Consider the following 22,116-nt stretch of genomic DNA (forward strand, 5'->3'; position numbering starts at 1 on the left):
AGCAGAATAATGAGCTACCACCACCACCAGTGTCTGCACTCCATGGGGAGATTTGTCTCGCTGAGTCTAAGAGTCTCTGTCTGTAGAGTCTAAGAGTCTACTCTACCTGTAGAGTCTCAGAGTCTAATATACCCGTAGAGTCTAAGAGTCTACTCTACCTGTAGAGTCTCAGAGTCTAATATACCCGTAGAGTCTAAGAGTCTAATCTACCTGTAGAGTCTAAGAGTCTAATCTAACTGTAGAGTCTCAGAGTCTAATCTACCCAGAGAGTCTAAGAGTCTAATCTACCTGTAGCGTCTAAGAGTCTAATCTACCTGTAGAGTCTCAGAGTCTAATCTACCCAGAGAGTCTAAGAGTCTAATCTACCTGTAGAGTCTAAGAGTCTAATCTATCTGTAGAGTTTCAAAGTCTAATCTACCCATAGAGTTTCAGAGTCTAATCCACCCATAGAGTCTAAGAGTCTAATCTACCTGTAGAGTCAAAGAGTCTAATCTATCTTTAGAGTCAAAGAGTCTAATCTACCCTTAGAGTCTCAGAGTCTAATCTACCCATAGAGTCTAAGAGTCTAATCTACCTGTAGAGTCTAAGAGTCTAATCTACCTGTAGAATCTAAGAGTCTAATCTACCCATAGAGTCTAAGAGTCTAATCTACCTGAAGAGTCTAAGAGTCTAATCTACCCATAGAGTCTAAGAGTCTAACCTACATGTAGAGTCTCATAGTCTAATCTACCCGTAGAGTCTAAGAGTCTAATCTACCCGTAGAGTCTAAGAGTCTAATCTACATGTAGAGTCTAAGAGTCTAATCTACCTGTAGAGTCTCATAGTCTAATCTACCTGTAGAGTCTCAGAGTCTAATCTACCCATAGAGTCTAAGAGTCTAATCTACCTGTAGAGTCTAAGCACCAAAGACTAAATTATCACATATCTGATTTAATAGACAATTATGTTTACTTCATGTACTTGTCTACTCTGTTTGAAAGAATAAAAAACATTCTTCCTTTTTGTAGCTCAAATAATACCACTTTTTTATATTGTTTGCAGTAGGTTTTTATTATTGGAAGGAAGGGAAGAAAAGTCTTTTGAGGAAATATTAGAAATGCTTCTTTTGCTCTCAGTGGGAAAGGGGGTGGGGGGTTGATTGACAGCAGCTGGCAGGCTGAAAACAAGTCTTGTGTCGAAGTCTCTTTCCCTCTTGGATAGTGTCTCGCTCCTGTTAAAATTTTAGCCATACCAGCACCAGCAGGAGAAGCAAAGACAAAGTAAACAAACTTCCTCCATGGGCAGACTGTATGTTGTTAGCAGTGGTACTGCAGAGGTAGAACGGCACAAGCATCCAAATGCACCAAGGTGACATTTTCAGGTTTGTTTACAGAACATGCTTTTTAATAAGCTGTGCAGCTAATTAACTATCTAGCCTACGAAGTGACATTAGCAGCGCGCTTTTTCCTGTACAATGTTTGTTCGGCTACTTCTCACCATGCTCAAGTCTTTGTGCGCCCACTGTCTGTACAACCTGACACATCCATCAGAACTCAGATGATGCATAAAACAGAAATCATATTGATACCAAGAAAACACAATTAGAGGGTAAAGTAGTAGCAGAACATGGGTCATTATTGCTAAAAGCGCAGCATGAACTATGTAAGAACAGCAAGACAGAACAGGAAGCAGAAAAACACGGACATGAAACATCTCTAACGTCTATTTCTGTTTTCTCTACAGCACTCTGTGCTTCAGCGATGGAAGCCAAGCCTGCAGGGTCTGGTTAATGGACAGTAACTATTATTGTCAAACACAGCATAACAATAAACAAAGCCCTCCCCCCACTGGGGAAAAAGCAGGCACTTTGGAAGAGTGAATTGTTATTAACAGAACGGGATTTTATTTGTCCAACTGAAAACTGATGAAAAAGGAAACCACATACACACGGCAGAACGCCAGGATGCTGTCAGCTCGTTTACAAAAAGCAAAACACTACAAATTAAAGTCTTTGGTTCCTTGTGTTCCATTTAAGCTTTTAGAGTATCAAGCTGCTTTTAAGCTACAAAGGGATTTGTAAAGAGCTGTCTACATGTTCTGACTGAAACAAAATGGTGAAACTGAGACCTACAGTCCTATCCCCAGCTTCTTAACTATGAGAAGAACACTTCATATAATGACTCAGCTCATTAACGTGCATGTAAAAATGTTACATGTCAAAGCTGAATGGGGCTTCAGGCTAAAGCAACATGAAGTGCCTCAGGTAAGGTTGCTTTCCGCTTTTATAATGAATCATTTTTATAAATATGGAAATAGATACTGTACATTTTCACCCTGCAGTTCTGCTCGACATTAGGTTTTGAATATGCAGTATGTTCTTAGTAGGGTGCTGACCTTGACATCAAATTTAACATTGAAGGGAGTGGAGCAACATGCAATGAAGAGAAATTATTAAAATTATAAGGTCAAATGTCTCGGTCAAAATTTTATTCATGATTTATATGTATCTCCATAATGTTGATGGGAAAGAATCCCTCAAAAGGTTTCCGTAGTTAAAAATAAAAAAGTAAGGCATTTGCTGCATTGAAAGAGGTTTTTATAATGGTGATATTCTGCAGTTTCCAAGGAAACTATTTGTTTTCTTGCAATTGTGCTTGTGATATCTATTATTGCCCTGCGTTCATCACTAAGCACACGGAAAGATGTCAACATTTATGAAGTGTCAAATGCTTCGCTTGTTTTGACAGGAACTCCACTTCACTACAATGCTCAGCAGACAGGTAAGGGCTATAAGGACTATGTCTCGAGAGCACTGTCGTGATTGAGGATGGTCTGGCTGCACCCACTATCATTCTGCTGTAGGGGAAAAAACTTTCTGGCTTGTTGGATTTTTTTTTAAACCGATGAAAATGGGTCATCTCACCCCTGATTTTGACCCAGGAGATTGGTCTTCATGTCCCATGGGAAACCAAGAGTCAGTGTTGTTATTTGGAGTCAACCTGCATAAATGTTTCTAGTAGTTAAGTGCAGAAGTAGTTGTTTTAAGCATAACCCTAATCTTAGTCAGCCGGTTTTATTGCCAATTTCCTGCCAATGTGGAAGTTTATTTTGAAAAGCCACTATGCATGTAAGGTTTTTTTTAACTTTACGTGATTCCTTAAGTATAATAGTTAGGCGGTTTAGCTAAATAAAGGGGACACGTCGGACAAAAGCACCAAACTTTTTCCACATGCTTTCTATCACCATAGGTTTACATTTTTGGTAGGAGCCACTTCATCAAGATTACAGATTGGAGATGGCAGCCATATAAAATCTATGAGAACCAGTATATCTTCCAAGCCACTTAGAAGGTCAATCTGGGTGTCAAAATCTACATTTTCTGGGTCAAGGAATCATTTAAAGCTATTGAGAATATCACTAGATGATTATTTGATCAAATAGATATGTTCGTTTTTACCCAGACTGGTAGGTCTGGTAAGTGCTGCAACAGGGAATCCTGAGTTGAGTGCGGATTAGCTGCCATGTACACTGCTCAAACAAATCAAGGTAAAGCTTTAATCTCATGTCAGATCTTGTATATACATTTTTCCCAACAGAAAATGTAGATTTTGACACCAAGATTGACCTTCTAAGTGGCTTGGAAGATAGATTGGTTCTCATAGACTTTATATGGCTGCCATTCTCCGATTCACAATCTTGATGAAGTGGCTCCTGCCAAAAATGGAAACTTCTGGTGATAGAGAGCATGTAGAAAAAATGTGGTGTTTTTGTCTGACGTGTCCCCTTTCTTCTTAAATCTGGTCCTAAGCCGCCTGACTATAAGGTCATGATAAGGAGAAGAAACCATACATAACTAAGAAAACATTTTAAGGAAACCTGAAGGAGAAGACGTAGTGGAATTTGCTGCCATGATTGCCCACTTCTTTAAAACCCCAAATGTTAAGTTAACTTATTAAAGTAAAAATGTTGAAAAAAGTTGAAGCCCATGCTGAGATAACACTGCTGACATCACTGTGACATCATTAGGGGTTTTTCTTCACAAAGCTGAAGCTGAATGTGTTAAACGGGTGAAGTGTGCCTTTTGCCGGACAATAGAAATGCTGTATATATTAATATATATTCTCTAAGTAATACTCTTGTACAAACATTACTTTTCATGTGTTCAACAGGGCACATGAAGGTCTCTCCATCTTTCACATTCCTTTATGCTCTCATTTACTGCTCTACTATAGCGTGGGTATTAAAATAGTGGTGCTCCTAGGATGTTGTTGTGTGTGCCAGGATTTTCTGGTATTAGTCATATGTTCATCAGTGCAGAAATATTTCCACATGTCAGGCAGTGATAAGGAACCTTATGTTGTGTTTAAATGTAAATACATGGTAGAAAAGCTAGAAAAACACACTTAAGGCAGCATGCATTGTGGTCGATTTATTCCAGACTGTTCCCCACTCTTATATTCTCTTTGGCTCTGAAACAGTGGACTGATGGATTGTGTGTGAGATTTTAACACCAGGTTATTTTTACCGCTATATTTTGGACTAAAAAAAAAAAGAGCTCAAAGCCAAAGAAACTGCCGGCACCCCACTGTCAGCAAGACAAGAACATTTCAACATCATCATCAACATATCAAACAGCCACGAAAATAACTCCGCAATCAAGGGATGAAAGTGTAGCAGTTTGGAACAATGAGTGTGGGAAGTCTGCACAATAACATAAATCTGAGTGATCGACATTGACAGATTATTTCCACTTTTCTGGGTTAATTCCGGTAACACTTTACAATAACCATCTAAGTGATGTTTATAGATGGTTTATAAACCAATTATTAACCAATTACAAAATTCTATACATATTTTAATCTTCAAATGTTTTCAAACAATTTCTTAAAGGTATAAGAATAATTTTGAAATCATGTACATACTTAATATGGTGTTAAAAATGTTATAATGAGTGCAAAACTATTAATAAACTAATATAATAATTATAATGTACTTGTGTTGGTAAAGTAACTATCAACTTACATTAATATACCATCTATCTGGCATTTATAAATTATAGTTCAATATTAATACATTTTCTATTTACCATTCTAAATGGCCTATATACGGTTTATAAATGATGATTAAACATTAATAAACTATCTGTTTACCATTTATAAATGGTTATTTACCATCTATAAATGATGGTTATTGTAAAGTGTTACCTTAATTCCTTGCAAGTTATAGTGTCTTGTTAAGGTTTTGACATACACGCCAAAAGGGATCTAATATAATCATCAGATGTTTCCCCAGTGCTCTGTGACACTTTGTGGAAATGTCCCTTTAAATGTCAGTGATGACAATGCACTAAAGCCAATCAATGCCTGCTAGGAGTTTCTCTGCATCATTATCTACTTTTGTGTGTTTCACACCCAGGAGCTGAAGATAAAAGAAAAGATGTTAGTCCAACAAACTCACAGCTGTTGTGGCAACTTAGCAGCCTAGCATGTGGGCATTAAAGGACTGTCTGCCTTTCTGATGTTTGATCCAAAAAATCCTGCGCTAAGAGTTTTTTCTCCTCTCTTTAAAGCCTAAACAGATGGATTTACATCAAATTAGGAGCTGAGGAATACTGAGATACTGATCCAGAGTTACTGAGCGAAACAAGTAAGAAGATCCATTGAATATCTGAGAAGCACTTTTTGCTGGCTCGTCATCTGCAGTCTGTTTGCAGCCATGATGCTTTGAAAAGATGAAACCCACAACACAGACTTGTTCTCTTATCCCACACTTTTATCCCCCAGTGTGTGCAGAAGCATATTCGTTTGAGCCTTATATTCACCCTTTTCTGCTCTCTCCAGTGGTTGCGGAGCTTGTCATCCAGCCGTCGCGCAGCAGAAGCCCACTGTGCTGCCATCCTGCGTATTCGTCTCTTCATGAAGCTCAGTGATTCCTTCCCGGTGCCCACCTGCTCCAGCAAAGCCCCGATGTCTGACTGGAAAACAGCCTGAATGACAGGAGCAATAAATGTCACTGGAAAGGATCACAAGTGTAGAGAAATTCTGATCCACTGCTTCATTATCTCATGCTTTTGGTCATGTTTGTGTAAGTATATGTCGGTCTGTCTGTCCACAGTTAAGCTCACATACTACCGGACCAATCACCCTAATATTATTTGTGCATATTTATGAATACACGCTCTAGGACGAGACTGGTCTCCCCTCAAAAACGACCCCATTAGTCGTTTGTACAGGCAGCAAAATACGACTCACTTTTACGTTTGAGACTGTCCTCCACCGAACCTGGTCTCACAGGAATCCGTGAAATAGCCACGGATTCACTTAACTCAAAATCCGTGGAATAGCCACGGAATCACTCGAATTTCCGTGAAACTGACACGGATTTCGCTACAATGCAAGTTAATGACAGTCATATCCCGTGGCTATTCAATGGATATTTTTTCCTATTAGTTTGTTCCAAGTCACGTGACTTTTAAGGTCTCGGCAGTCAGAACAAAAAACATGGCGGACAGTTCTCTCATTTTTAGTGAAAAAAATCTATATTTTGACTTAGTTTCTGCATAAAAATGGATTTTGATCACATTTCTAGCGAGAAATATATGTTTTATTTTCTAAATATTCACTCAGTGAATGTACATAATCACTTTGTATGTTGGAATAGCCACGGGATATGACTGGCATTAACTTGCATTGTAGCCAAATCTGTGTCAGTTTCACGGAAATTTGAGTGATTCCGTGGCTATTCCACGGATTTTGAGTTAAGCGAATCCGTGGCTATTTCACGGATTCCTGTGAGATCATGTTGCCTCCCCCGCCCTCTATCGACCGTAATAACTATGAATGACCACGATTCAGAGTGTAAATGACGGGAGTCGACTGGACTTTCACCCAGGAAAACGGGGATTATGTCCCATGTGTAAACAAAAGTAAAGGATGTAATTTAAACATCACAGAACTTGCTTGAATCATGTTTTTACGTAACTATGTCACTTCAGGCATTTACGAACATTTTTTCACTGTTTAAACTGTCTTTTATAACACCTTTGCAGGATTTTTCCCCTTAAACCAAGATCAGTGGTTCTGGAGGCTAAATTCAACAAAACTGCAGCCTTTCTTTTAAAGGCCATGAACCGTACGTGTATGTATCATGACGTGTGCACCATTTTTAGAACACTCTGCTCCACTCTGTACAATGAAAATGCCATGGTTTTGTTGTTGTCTTGGACCTTTCGTGGTTTCGGTGACTCAGAGTCTTTGAAAAATCTATTTCATTGAGGGTTTTCTACTATCTTTGACTGCTGAGTCCTCAACCCTCCCAACTGAACGGTGAAGGCTGCAGGTTTTTGTTTTTTTTTAACCTTTTTTTGTCCTCAAAAACTGGCATCTATTGTAAAGTTACTCCTTTAGAACCAGAGCCTCTGCAGATTAATTCAGACTGTTCTCCACCAAAAAACAAGACCACATGTGGCAATTGAAGCAGCTTATTACCAACCATATATATATATTTTTAATTCGCACTCTCTAGTCCCCTTACAAATTATGAAGGACACCAAGTCAGAAGAGATGTAACAGAGTGTAAAATGAAAGGGGGAAGTGAGGACATGGAGTATAGAAAATGACAAGTTCCACTGAGGGCGGTCAGGAGGGTGAATGAATAAAACAAACACAGAGTTATCGTATGTGTCCTGTGTGAAACTAATAGTAAATTTGTTTAAAGCAATGCAACTTAACTTCCTTGTGCCTGGCTTTACATCACCAGCGTTAACTTATTTGTTATTATTATTACTATTATTATATATTATATATCATATTATTTTATTTTATAATTATATTATTTTACTTATAATTACTTTATTTATATTTTTCATTTTATTTTGTATTGTTTATTATTTATTATTACATATTATATTATATTATATTTTATATATTATATACTGTATTATTATTATTATATACCGTCTAGTCACTATAGCATTGTTGCCATCACATCATCAGTATAATTACCTTCATCTTGTGAACCATCCTACCAACTGATCTGCTTTTTTTAACTTCTTAAGTGTCCTTGTTCTGTTCTATTCTGTGTTTTTTTCTATTGTTGTTTTTATTTATGCTACCTCAGTATTTTATTTTATTCTATTGTATTTTATTTTTATTGTACTTGAATACCGGACTGCTGTGACAACCGAATTTCCCTTCGGGGATGAATAAAGTAATCTATCTATCTATCTATCTATCTATCTATCTATCTATCTATCTATCTATCTACCTACCTACCTACCTACCTACCTACCTACCTACCTACCTACCTACCTATCTATCTATCTATCTATCTATCTATCTATCTAACTATCATACTTCCAGCACTTGTGTGCATTTATTTTACTTTTAATGTCTTTTGAAATGCCTAACCATGTTCTTTTTTACTCTAACGTTAAGGAAGTACTTTTGTTATGTAAACCTGAGAAAGCTGCTACTGATTCACATCATAAATAACAACAATGGTAATGCTTAGGTATAGGGACGTATTTTTTATTTTATTTTATTCTACTGTATTTTATTTTTATTGTACTTGAATACCGGACTGCTGTGACAACCGAATTTCCCTTCTGGGATGGATAAAGTAATCAATCAATCTATCTATCTATCTATCTATCTATCTATCTATCTATCTATCTATCTATCTATCTATCTATCTATCTATCTATCTATCTATCTATCTATCTATCTAACTATCATACTTCCAGCACTTGTTTATTTTACTTTTAATTTATCTTTTGAAATGCCTAACCATGTTCTTTTTTACTCTAACATTAAGGAAGTACTTTTGTTATGTAAACCTGAGAAAGCTGCTACTGATTCACATCATAAATAACAACAATGTTAATGTTTAGGTATAGGGACGTATTGCTTTACTGACACCTGTGAGGGTGTTAAGTCTGAAACGCTCCAATGGATCATATTTGAGAGTAAGAACAAATAACATATATGGTTATATTTCCAGATTCACTTCAGCTAGGCATGATACAATTGCTTTCTGTTTTCTGTGCTGCCATCCTGACTGTAAGTGATCCCGTGGGATAGCACAAATCTCGTGGCAGCAGGAGGTTTAACTTTGCTGTGGGTGGGAGCAGGTGGTGAGAGCTTGATGGCAACCCTCTATTTGGGTCAAAAAATAAATTGCAGATTCCAGGATTGTACTAACCAGAAGTATGGAGTCAACAAATGAAGTGAAAAGAATATTAAAGCATGTCTGTATCAGCAGAACTCTGTTACAAAAACAAGGAAAATAACAACACAGCTTTAATTACCAGCCAAATGCACTGAAAAAATGAGTTCCACCATTTTTAATTTAATTTAATTTAATTTAATTTAATGTATTTTATTTGATAGGGACAATGCAGTTAGCATAGATACAGGACATGCATCTGATGTGCTGCATACAGAGATATAGCTTCAGCTAATTTTCAACTCCCGTCCCTAGTTGGGCTTTTACAACTACATACAAAATCACAATACTATAAAAATCCAATATACAATTACACCACCATAGCTTAGAGTTTAAAATCATCATAAATCTATACAACAATACTGTATCTGTACAAGTCGTGCACAATCCACCAAAGAGTGCACGTTAAAGTATTATTTTAATTCTGTCCAGGTAATCACACCTCTTCTAACCAGACAACTGATTAAAACTGAACTCATCTTTGTTTGGGAGGGTAGAGGAAGACACCTGGCAGAGATCTGCTCTTTTCTAGTTTCTTTCTGCAGACATTGCACAGATGTTCTACATCAAAACATACTAAAGAACAGGTTGGCAATCAGATGTATAACTTGGCCTGAAGCAGAAGGTGTAGGATGCTAAAAAAACTTCATTATAACACTGTTTTCTACAAGTGGGACTCTTTTTATTAGGAGTCTGCATGGAGCACAGATAACCTGTCATATCCTGTTATGTGCTCATGCCCTGAGGCTAGGCCTCTCAGACAGGTCGCCTGAGGGATTTCTGAATCATCCTCATAAATAGTCTGCTCTCATTTCACATCTCCTCCTCTGCCTACTATAATCACTGCATCATGCGAGTATTAATCAATGGAGTAACTGCATGTGGGAGCAAGGAGGACTTAAAAATATACAGGAGAGAAACTGGTGCACGCAAACACAGACTGTTTCTCTCAAACACACTCACGCTATGAAAGAAACTGAGTCTTCTCAAAGACAAAATCAATATGCAGAGCTGCAGTACTGTACTCTCACTGTGCAGGTGAATTATTGCTCTCAAGAGCAACTTGTGTGCGGCACAGCAAAATGCAGAGTACCCAGGGGAAGCCTTGGGATTAGTTTCAGTGAATACAGGCTGGCAATTAGAGCAGAAGGTAGAACTGCAGAATGAATTGGCATCAGGGAACGTCGTGCCGGCTGTACATTACTCTGGGGAGAAAGAGGGAGGGGATGAGGGGGCGAACGGTGGGATAGACCTTGAGGAGTGATTGTAAGCACAATGCATCATGTGTTGATGCCGAAAATAAAAATCAAATGATGCAGAAAGGCAAACAGCAATGAAAAGCAGGAATGATAGGCAGCAGCCCTGTGAGAGACAGCGTGCAGTTTAGTATCCGGATTCTCCCAGGAGCTATTGATCACAATATGAAGTAATAAATGCTCTGCTTGAACTTGGGGAATAAGTCAAAAACACTCATCATCAGTGTCAAGCTATCAAATCTACAGCGGCAGCACCGTGACACTTTATAGCTTTCTGCTATTTATATTTTTCTTCTTCATTCTCAATTCTCAGTAGACTAATTTAGTCAATTTAGTTTCAATTTACACTATATATTCCTTGTCACTGCTAAATGATGGAGGACACCTTTTCTGGCATGTGAAAAGCGAACACTCCCATGTGTCTCCCTCCACTGTTGTTAGCTGGCTCTTTTCACTCCCGGCTTAATTTTAAGAGAGTTTCAAACTTTCTCCCTCGGTTCTTCTTCACACAAAAGGGGTGTGAAACATGCAGCTGTGTTCCTGGCTGCTTGTGCTTTCCAGGAACTTGGACTAAAGTCTCAGCTGTAATTATTTTACCTGGAAGTTAAACTCTTACCCTGCGCTCGGTGCCCTTTTTTTCACCTTTAGCTAACTGTGTGGTTGTGGAATTAAAATTAATAACAAGGAGATGTTCCTGTTCACATTACACAACTCGTTGTCTTCTAATCGATCGTCTTTAAGTTGTGAAGAAACCTTTGACCCCTGCTGTGGCCCCTGTGTCAAATTAATAATAAAATGATCAATTATTTATAACGATGAACAATGGAACAATTCTAACCTTTTTTTGTTCAAACAATTTCTCATTGTACACAAAAGGAACCCGGAATGTGTACATTAAGTCTCATTATTTAAATCAATGTATTTGTATCTTCCAAATATACTTAAATGAGATGTTTAAATAAGCTAAAATAAAGATTCACCAGAATAAATGTTGGCATTGTACATTTCTGCAAATCATAGATACGTTGATTTGAAGCATTTTTTGATACACAGATATGTAAAATCTCAGCATTTCTGAAGTGCTGCAGCCTGTTTTCATTCCCTTCCATGGGAAAATTAGCAAAATTAACATTTTAAACATGGCCAATACTGTAAATTCAACAAAAACCTCTTGGTTATGTAAACAATCTGGGTTAGAAAAGCTACTTATGTGCTAAAGTTAAAGGCTGCCTAATCGTTTCATATCAACGTGCCTGTGGTTTGCAGAAACATACAATGCCAACATTCACAGAAGTGACACTAGAAACTATGTAAACAAGACATGATTTTCTGCTCCAAAAGTGGATGTTTTGCAGAAACGAGCAATATGTGTTGTTAATTTGCTGATTTGCAGCAACTAAACTAAGAAGAAAAAGAAAATAAAATGGGTGAAAGAATGGATTGTAGTCATACCCGTTGATGTTGTCATTGGCACACATTGTCAATAAATAAACTCACTCGTCTTTGCTATTTATAGAGTTTCCTCGAGGTGCAGCTTTGGTCTGTGTTGCAAATGCATGTAGGAATTCAATGCTCAAGTCATGTAGCATTATCTAAGCATTACCTGTCTCTTGGGAGGAGGCTTCAAGGTGGGTGTAGCAGTCTGGTTCCTCCAGGCCAGTGGGGGGCAGAACCACTCTACCTCACTCAGGTAGACCAGGAAGGAGCAATCGGAGCCGTCCACACCATAAAAGGCATAGCAAGGGTCTGAGGTCCAACGAGCACGCATCCACTGAAGGGAAAGATCAGGAAGATACTCTTAGAGCAGCAAGCACTCTGCCATGTGTCTGACTCACACAGTCTAATATATATATATATATATATATATATATATATACAAAATTGGGGTGTTCAAAAGTTTTAGAACACCCCAATTTTTCCAGTTTTTTATTGAAATTCAAGCAGTTCAAGTCAAATGAACAGCTTGAAAGGGTACAAAGGTAAGTGGTGAACTGCCAGAGGTAAATAAAAAAAGGTAAGCTTAACCAAAACTGAAAAATAATGTACATTTCAGAATTATACAAGTAGGCCTTTTTCAGGGAACAAGAAATGGGTTAACAACTTAACTCTATGGAGTCTTGGGATATTTTGTCCATTTTTGAATTCTTTTCATGTCTTTGTAAGTCATTTTGTGTCATTTTTTGGTCATTTTGTGTCTTTTTTTAGTCATTTTGTATCCTTTGGTGTCTTTTTTGTCATTTTGTGTCTTTTTTTAGTCCTTTAGTCCAACATAAAATGTGATTTTGAATCTTTTTTTACTTTCAAAACGCTATCATGCTGGGCGTCCCGGTGGCTCACACCGGTAGAGCGCTAACCATGTATGCCGTATGCTGCGGCGGAGCCGGGTTCAAATCTGGCCTGAGCTCCCTTTGCCGCATGTCTTCCCCTCTATGACCCCCTTTCTATCTCTCACTATCAATAAAGCAACAAAATGCCAAAAAAACATAATCTTTAAAAAAAAAAAAAAAACGCTATCATGCTCAATAAAGAATTTTAAATGTTGCAAATGTGCATTAATTTCAGAGTACACTGAGACATTAAACTGCATAATTTTCAATTAAATTCTGGAAAAGTTGGTGTGTTCTAAAACTTTTGACCAGTAGTGTATATATATATTTTAATGTTCTATTTCTTTTACAACCATGTGGCGACCACCAGGAATTATCTTGTGACCCCCTCGGGCATCCCGACCCCCAGGTTGAGAACCACTGACGTGACCAAAGATGTGTAAAGGTGTCATCAGAGGCCGCTTTAAAATTCATCCCTTATGTCCTCTTGTCAATTTGAAACTGACGTGGAGCAGCCCATGGGCACTTTGCTGTCATTCTCATCCACTCTCACATTCTTCAACTTCAATGTGATGCCTCTGGTCCTTTATGTGAGTTACGAGCCAGTGGCTTTATTAATAAGATCTGGGTTAAGCTGCCAACATGGACCTTTGATGCTCTGGGGTCAGATAATTGACAAGAGAGCTTCTTGCTCCGAGGTGGAGTCAGAAAAACAGCATGACGAGGTCATCCAGCAGGTTAACGTGATAAAGAAGTTAGAGAAAGAGCAGATTCAGTTCCAGATTTTCAGCTCAACTCATTTTTCCAACATGCACTGTACACTGTAAAAAAAAATGTCTGTAGATTTTACAGTGACCGTAAAATGATAAATGGGTTAATTCAGTTTTAGTAACAATGAAACACTGTAAATGTATATATCAGCCAAAACAGTATTTTTTACAGTTTTATTTTTTGAAAAATACATTACTCCAATGTTAAATACACTGTAATATGTATTAAATATATATATATATATATGCGTCACTGTAATTTCTGCATTTCTCTTTTGTAAAAAAATACTTTTTCTCAATGTTAAATATACGAAACACCATATCTCTAACATAAATATACTGTAATATTTTATGGTAAAATCTTTAATTTATGTGGCATTTATAAAGTATTTTCTTGTCAATTATATGGCAGAACAGCGTTTCTTTTGATGGAAAAACTTATTCATACAGTAAAAAATGGAATAAAATGGAAATCTTAAACGTGAAATCAACAGTGCAAATATCTTTTTACCGTAATATTAAAAAAAGTTCTACCCTATTTATTACGGTAAAATTCTGGCAACCACAGCTGCCGTTTTTTTAGCGTAAAAACAACAGGTTTTTTTTACAGTGTAGGCTGCAAAGAGTGTGCATCCAAGGAGAGGAAGCAGACAGGATAGGTTCTGTTATTAGGCTGAACTAACATTATTATTAATCATGAGGTTGTAGGGAGCAAAAGGAACATCCATCTTACTCCCCTCCAGGGTAGAATGGCTTCTGTTTTTGCTGACTGAACACTCAGAATTGTGTTTTTTCTCATAATTATGTCCCCTAAAATGTCTGACCTTGACGACTTGTATCTGTGCAAAGTGTGTCACTAGAGAGGTGATTTCATATTCCTGTACGGAAGGGGGAGATTTCTGTGCACCTAACAATCTAAGATAGCCAAGCTTAATTATAGGTACAGTACATCATAACTTCAGAAGCCAATTAAAAAGTCAACAAGACACCTGAAACCTCCAGCACAGCGCGGATTTGTAAGTACAGAGAGAAAACTTACTGTGACATCATAGCAGTAATGCACTGGAATTAGTATGATATCTTCAGTGGGACTTTTAAATGTGACGACAACTGTTTTAATCACATTGTTCATATTGTAAAACTGAACTATTTTGTTAGGTTTAGGCACCAAAACTACTTGGGTAAGGTTAGGGGGGAAATGAACAGGGATAAGGTGATTAAAAAGTACATTCGTACACTTATATGAACATAGGACACAGACTCTGGTCTTCTGGTTGATTGATCCATCCATTGACCCTCCCACCTTCCCTTCAGGTTATTTGGAACCTGGTCTCACAGGAATCCGTGAAATATCCACAGATTCACTTAACTCAAAATCGAAATCAAAATAGCCACGGAATCAAATTTCCGTGAAACTGACACGGATTTCGCTACAATGCAAGTTAATGACAGTCATATCCCGTGGCTATTCCATGGACATTTGTTCCTATTGGTTTGTTCCAAGTCACGAGACTTTCAAGGTCCCGGCGGTCAGCCGAAATCCGTGTCAGTTTCACGGAAATTTGAGTGATTCCGTGGCTATTCCACGGATTTTGAGTTAAGCTAAATCCGTGGCTATTTCACGGATTCCTGTGAGATCATGTTGTTATTTCAGGCATTAATTCTACGTCACAACAAAATTCTGCAGGATAACTATGAATTCCAGTGCATAAAATTAGTATTAATTATAATACTATTATAAATATAAAAGAAATCATACGAACCGTTCATAAAAATAGCCTGTATTATATTTACACACTGTCAGCTGCTGCTAGTTACAAGCCAAAAAAACAACTGAAACAAATAAGAGATCCCAAACTACACCTTCTTTTCTTACATGTCTGTTACTGATTTTTGTGCACAACAGACTCCATATTTGGAGTGCAGAGGCTCAAACATCGATCTGAATCTCTCCAATGTTTCCTCTAACAGAGAAAATTCACCAGATGCCAAAACTGCCCTGTAGCTCACGAGTGGCTTGCACTGCTCTTTCACCGGTCAACCTAGTGTGAGCATTAGTGGCGCAAGTCCAGATCTACAATTTCTCATTGAGGGAGATAGAGTAGTTGTACTTTTTTTAGTTCCTTCATGTGTGGGAATCATTTTAAACTCAATATTAATCATAGCAGAATGTTTTTACATACACTACCGGTCAAAAGTTTTAGAACACCCCAATTTTTCCAGTTTTTTATTGAAAATCAAGCAGTTCAAGTCAAATCAACAGCTTGAAAGGGTACAAAGGTAAGTGGTGAACTGCCAGAGGTAAATAAAAAAAGGTAAAATATAATGTACATTTCAGAATTATACAAGTAGGCCTTTTTTCAGGGAACAAGAAGTGGGTTAACAACTTAACTCTATGGAGTCTTGGGCTATTTTGTCCATTTTTTAATTCTTTTCATGTCTTTGTAAGTCATTTTGTGTCTTTTTTTGGGGTCATTTTGTCCAACATAAAATGTGATTTTGAATCTTTTTTTTTACTTTCAAAACACTATCATGCTCAATAAAGAATTTTAAATGTTGCAAATGTGCATTAATTTCAGAGTACAGAGTACAGAGACATTAAACTGCATCATTTTCAATTAAATTCTGGAAAAGTTGGTGTGTTCTAAACCTTTTGACCAGTAGTGTACATTAAACGTCATTGGAGGGGGATTTTGAGCTGTTTTGTGTTCAAAAACACTTGAAACTGTGAGAATATACTAAAGCAGGCGGCCTGCAGCCCACACAAACTGTCTCTAATTTGTATATTATATGTGTACAGTGCATTCATGTGGTGTGGAATTGCCTGGCATATTTATAGAGGTCTACTTCATGCATAAAGATGATTGTGATACAGACAATGGTGCACCTTCCACATGTGTTTTTCTATACATGTTACGTCTTAGCTCCAGCTATATATTGAACAGAAGGTGCATATTTTTTTTATTTCTTTTAGTTTTTCACACCAGAAAGAAGCACACTCCTGACATGCTGCATTATTTATGCTTTTATTGTACACACTGCAGTTTTCTGCTCTGCCTACTGCTGCTACAGGCTGCTATCCATACAATGTGTATATGCAGCTTGTTTATTGAACCATACTTTGTTTTATTCTTTTCAGTATTCCGTTTTTTTCTTTGCTGCTCAGACAGCCCAGTTCATCACAATGGAGCCCTCTATACGTCCTCTTATCTTATTACAGAAAATTTATGTTGCACCAAGGTGAGTCGCCAAGAAAGGACGACGTGATATTCACTCTCTGTTGGAAATTGTTTGGACTTAAGTGAGATATGAAGACTTACATCCATCTTGCTGGTGCAGTCTGGATAACGGGGATCTTTAGGGATCTCACATTGTCCTAATGTTCCATCCCTGACTGGAGAAAAGAAAAATGCAGGGTATTTATCAAAGCATATCCACACACGCTCCAACAATAGACCACACTGGCACGGATCAGCAGAAAAAGCTGCATCGTTTGGGGTTTTTTTGTGCACAGACACAAAAGTCAAACACAAAGAAGGTTATAAAAACATGCTGGGGAGATGTAAAATACTTTTTTTCTTTTTTTTTACATCAATCATCATCATTTTTTAAATTCTGTAAATATATCAGATTTTAAGTAAGTGTTAATTTGCAGTGAAATACATAGCTACATATAACTTACATGCAGTGGTTGAGTGTAAGTACATTTACTCAAGTGCTGTACTTAAATATAATTTTGAGGTACTTGGACTTTACTTGACTATTTCCATTTTATGTAACTTTATACTTCTACTCCACTACATTTAGCCGACAGCTTTAGTTACTTTTCAGGTCGAGATTAAACATAAAAACATGATCAATTTAAAGTGATTAGACATTTTTTTAAATTAAACCTCATAACGGTATATTAAGTAGTTAAAATGAGCCCTGTCGTTACAAAATTAAAGTGCTTACATAAATGCATCAATAATAATAATAATAATAATAATAATCTAACAATATATTTGGAGTAAATATAACAATGTGAGTGGGTCCATTCTGCATAATGAGTCATTTTACTTTTGATACTTTAAGTACATTTTGATACTGATACTTTGGTACTTTTACTTAAGTAACTGTAACATGGACATATGTAGACTGTAATTTTGTAATATACATGGTAATTGTATTTATGTTTATAATAATTATATATATATAGTAATTTACAATATACATGTATAGGTATTCACAATGTAGTATAAATTGTTTATAGTATATGTATATATATAATTATTTATAATATTTGTATGTGACTATATTGATTATTCATATATGTATGTATATACTGACCCGTTAAAGGGTAGGACTAGATACGTTTTTTTACTTCTTCCAAGAAGTTTCTTTCAATTTTTTTTTGCTTTTTTGTTTTGTTTTTTTATTTATTCATCTATTAATATTTAAACTTGTTTTTTTTATTGCTTGCATGTTCGAAATAAAGACAATCAATCAATCAATCAATCAATCAATCAAAGTTTTGAATGCAGGACTTTACTTGTAGTGGAATAATTTCACAATGTAGTATTAATACTTTTACTAAAGTAAGGGATCTGAATACTTTTTCCACCACTGCTTACATGTATAAATAATCACAAGGTTTGGACCAGGGTTCGAGTCATGAGGGCCCCCATTATGAGGACTCTGAGCTCCCATTAAAGCAATAAATCATTAATCTGTGAGGGATGCTTATACATTACATTATTAATGTAATGATATTATTTAAATGAAGAAGATAAACAGGCAGTATGGCAAGCCACCATGGTGCACAGTGGGATATTGAGCAGCCATTCTCATCTATTCGCTAGAAAAAAACACAACATGTGTATAAACATTATCTTTTCAGATCGAATAGAAAGCTGTAGTATAGATTATTATGCTGCCACCTCTCTTTCACATTTATATATTTAATTATCTCTTACTTCGCCCTTTACATTAGTTATCTTAGAGACCGCCACAAAGCTCAGATAATGACTCGAACCCTGGTTTGGACCTCCCAATGCTTAAACAAGGCTTATATTGATCAAACGGGTCTTTAGAGTGCTTCCCCTGGGCTTTAGGTCTGCTTGCCTTTTGCATTACCGCATATATCCTGCTGCCTTTGGGATGAACAGAGATAAATTAGACAGCAGAGCTAGCTAACAAGCTCCTGTAAAAGCTCGGCCTCCCCTGCTGAACGGCCAAGTCTCTGCTCCATCCCACTCACTGGATTTACTATAGATAGACGGCATTAGTGTGATTCATAAAAATCATAATCTCCCCCCTTCTTTCCCTTTTCCTCCTCATCCCCATCCCCATCTTTCCTGTCTCTCTTTCCGCTGCTCTCGCTCTTCCCTCTTTCTCTCTGCCTCTCCTCTCCTTCCTCTTCCCTCCTTTCTTCTCCTCGAAGCCCGGTGCTAGTGTGCCTAATTAAAGGAGCGGTTGCAGCTCCTGCGCCAGCATCCTGCCAATCGTCGAAGAGCACAATCACAGACAAATAATTGCCAGCCATTCTGTCTGATTATCACGATAACGGCGGACCTCTCACGATGAAAAGTGCTACTGCCTGCCGTTGTCAAAACTTAGCCAGGTTCAGAGCCAGCCTTATTTAAATGATATCAGACATTATGACAACAGGCAAATTATCTGATACATTTTAATGAGACAGTGAGGTGAATAGTTTCAGTCATAAAGTGCAGTGTAGCGGATACAAGAGTGGAATTGTGAATTAAACCGTGCTGTCCGATTTTCTATTCTACGCCCAATAAAGAAATTGAGAGTGAAGGCTAATAAAGAAAGCTGACAGACTTGGATCCCATTAACAGGGCTGTAATTTATCATCATGATTTAAACATCCTGTTGTAGCTTGGTTATGATGTGGCAGCAACAATGGAGCGCTGTATTGTGCCGCACAGGAGCTCTTACACCCTGACACAGACAGGGGGGCTTGCTGTTTGGACGTGTAATGTGCCGTGAATAATGTCTGTCATGTTCTATATGATCAACCAGCAAGTGCACGTTAGACATAGATTGTGCATTCAAGTGTGAGGCTGTCGGGTTTATGTGGGCTAAGGGGAAAAGCGTCTTCAGATTGGATGGATTTGAAATAGACAGGGGGGAGGGGATAACCTGGAGGGCTATATCTGGTATCCTGCAGGTGTGTGAGTGGGAAGTGTGCGTTTTCTACTCCACTACATTTAGAGACAAATATTGTACTTTTTACTCCACTACATTTAGCCGACAGCTTTAGTTACTTTTCAGGTCGAGATTTAACATAAAAAAATGATCAATTTAAAGTGATTAGACATTTTTTTTAATTAAGCCTCATAACGGTATATTAAGTAGTTAAAATGAGCCCTGTCGTTACAAAATTAAAGCGCTTACATAAATGCATCAATAATAATAATAATAATAATAATCTAACAATATATTTGGAGTAAATATAACAATGTGAGTGGGTCCATTTTGCATAATGAGTACTTTTACTTTTGATACTTTAAGTACATTTTGATACTGATACTTTTACTTTTGATACTTTAAGTACATTTTGATACTGATACTTTTGTACTTTTACTTAAGTACAAAAGATTGGATGGATTTGAAATAGACAGGGGGGAGGGGATAACCTGGAGGGCTATATCTGGTATCCTCCAGGTGTGTGAGTGGGAAGTGTGCGTTTTTTAAATCCTACCTCTGTTGTTGGCCAGGCTCCGCTGTAGGATCTGCTCCACCCTCACCGCCATATCAGACATATTCTGGGCTATGGCCTGAATCCGCTCCACCAGCCCTATAGGCTGAATCCTGATCACACACATACATACACACAACACACACACAAAGCAAAGAAAAAAGAGAATATCTAAAATTATTCCAGCGACAAGTATCTTGTACTGACCCGAATTCTCTTCAAACTGCAATCAGGCGCCTTGAAAAGAAAGAGGACACTATATTTCTTTTATAGCTTCCTTCCTTCCTTCCTTCCATCCAGCTGTATTTGTTGTTTTTCCAGCCTTCACAGTGAGCGTGAAATGCTAATTCTGTAGAACTTGAGGCATGAAATCGAAAAAGCTTTTTAAATCACTGACAGATAATTTATTTGTTAAGATTAAAAAAAAAAAAGTTACTTGGCATATTAAAGCGTGTCCCTGGGGGGAAATAAAAACAGAACACAATTAGGTTGTTAGCAAATGTGTTTCACTGCACTTGACCTCTGTGGCCTCTAAGCTGTTGGCAAAACAATCAGGGACCAATATTTACAATGAGGATGGGAATGAAACACAGAGAGAATAAAGAGAAGATGAGGGCTTTGCAATGTATAGTTCTATAGTGCAAAGAGCTTTTAAAAAGCTATAACATGTCTATGAGAAACGAAGCAATAGCAAATGATCTCGGCCTGTCTGTGCTCAAGTTTATGTCTAATAATAAAGACATAAAGCCTCTTAGGTTGTCTCCTTGCCTCAGTGTTTAGACTAAGGCTTTAACAGGAGTTACTGTCATAATATAACACATGAACTTTCCCTCACATCATCAAACTTGACAGCAGTATTGTCAATGTTAGCTACAATGTACAACACTGTCAGCAAATTCTATGAATAACTGAGAAAAACAAAGAATAAACAGCAATAAAATAAATAGCTAAATAGACATCATTACCGTTCAGTTTCAGTCAATTGCTGATTATTTTAAAAAATAAAATGAAAATTCATAGCTAACACCATTTCTAAATCACCCCAAACAACATGATCTCACAGAAATCCGTGAAATAGCCACGGATTTCGCTTAACTCAAAATCCGTGGAATAGCCACGGATTCGCTCAAATTTCCGTGAAACTGACACGGATTTCGCTACAATGCAAGTTAATGACATAGTCATATCCTGTGGCTATTCCAACATACAAAGTGATTATGTACATTCACTGAGTGAATATTTAGAAAATAAAACATATATTTCTCGCCACAAATGTGATCAAAATCCATTTTTATGCAGAAACTAAGTTCTGACCGCTGGGACCTTGAAAGTCACGTGACTTGGAACAAACCAATAGCCACGGGATATGACTGTCATTAACTTGCATTCTAGCGAAATCCGTGTCAGTTTCACGGAAATTTGAGCGAATCCGTGGCTATTCCACGGATTTTGAGTTAAGCGAAATCCGTGGCTATTTCACGGATTTCTGTGAGACCAGGTTGCCCCAAACTAGGTTTTCTGCAATATATATTGTGTAAAAAAAAGTTGTCATAACAGCACATATGGGACAGTATATACACAGATACTGATAGGCCGATAATATCTGTCCACTGATAGATCTGTCGGGCTCTAATGTTAAATGCTTAGTTTCTCCAAAAACACAGGAAATACAAAAACAAAAGTAAAGACAACCTGGGCAGAAGATGAGAATGTGAATGTCTCCTTGAAGAATATGGAAAGAGCACACACATAATATAAAGTAATCTTAACCCAACCATAATTCATACATAGAAGCAGAAGGGGTTTAGAAATATGTAAATAATAATAATAAATAATAATATAGCTAATAGTTTTCCATG

The 22,116-nt window shown here is 37.2% G+C and overlaps 1 protein-coding gene across 1 annotated transcript in view; it reads right to left on the minus strand.

The window, feature by feature from the left end:
• LOC131982901 (alpha-1,6-mannosylglycoprotein 6-beta-N-acetylglucosaminyltransferase B) overlaps window positions 1–22,116 on the minus strand; it is a 104,962-nt gene that overhangs the window by 54,886 nt on the left and 27,960 nt on the right. The window contains exons 4-7 of the mRNA XM_059347494.1: window positions 20,261–20,370; window positions 16,878–16,951; window positions 12,064–12,231; window positions 5,801–5,965 (exon numbers count right to left, since the gene is read on the minus strand). Coding sequence (XP_059203477.1) covers window positions 5,801–5,965; window positions 12,064–12,231; window positions 16,878–16,951; window positions 20,261–20,370 — 517 coding nt within the window. The remainder of the gene's footprint in view (window positions 1–5,800; window positions 5,966–12,063; window positions 12,232–16,877; window positions 16,952–20,260; window positions 20,371–22,116) is intronic.

Source organism: Centropristis striata, chromosome 13 (genome assembly GCF_030273125.1).
Source record: "Centropristis striata isolate RG_2023a ecotype Rhode Island chromosome 13, C.striata_1.0, whole genome shotgun sequence".
NCBI classification, from domain to species: Eukaryota; Metazoa; Chordata; class Actinopteri; order Perciformes; family Serranidae; genus Centropristis; species Centropristis striata.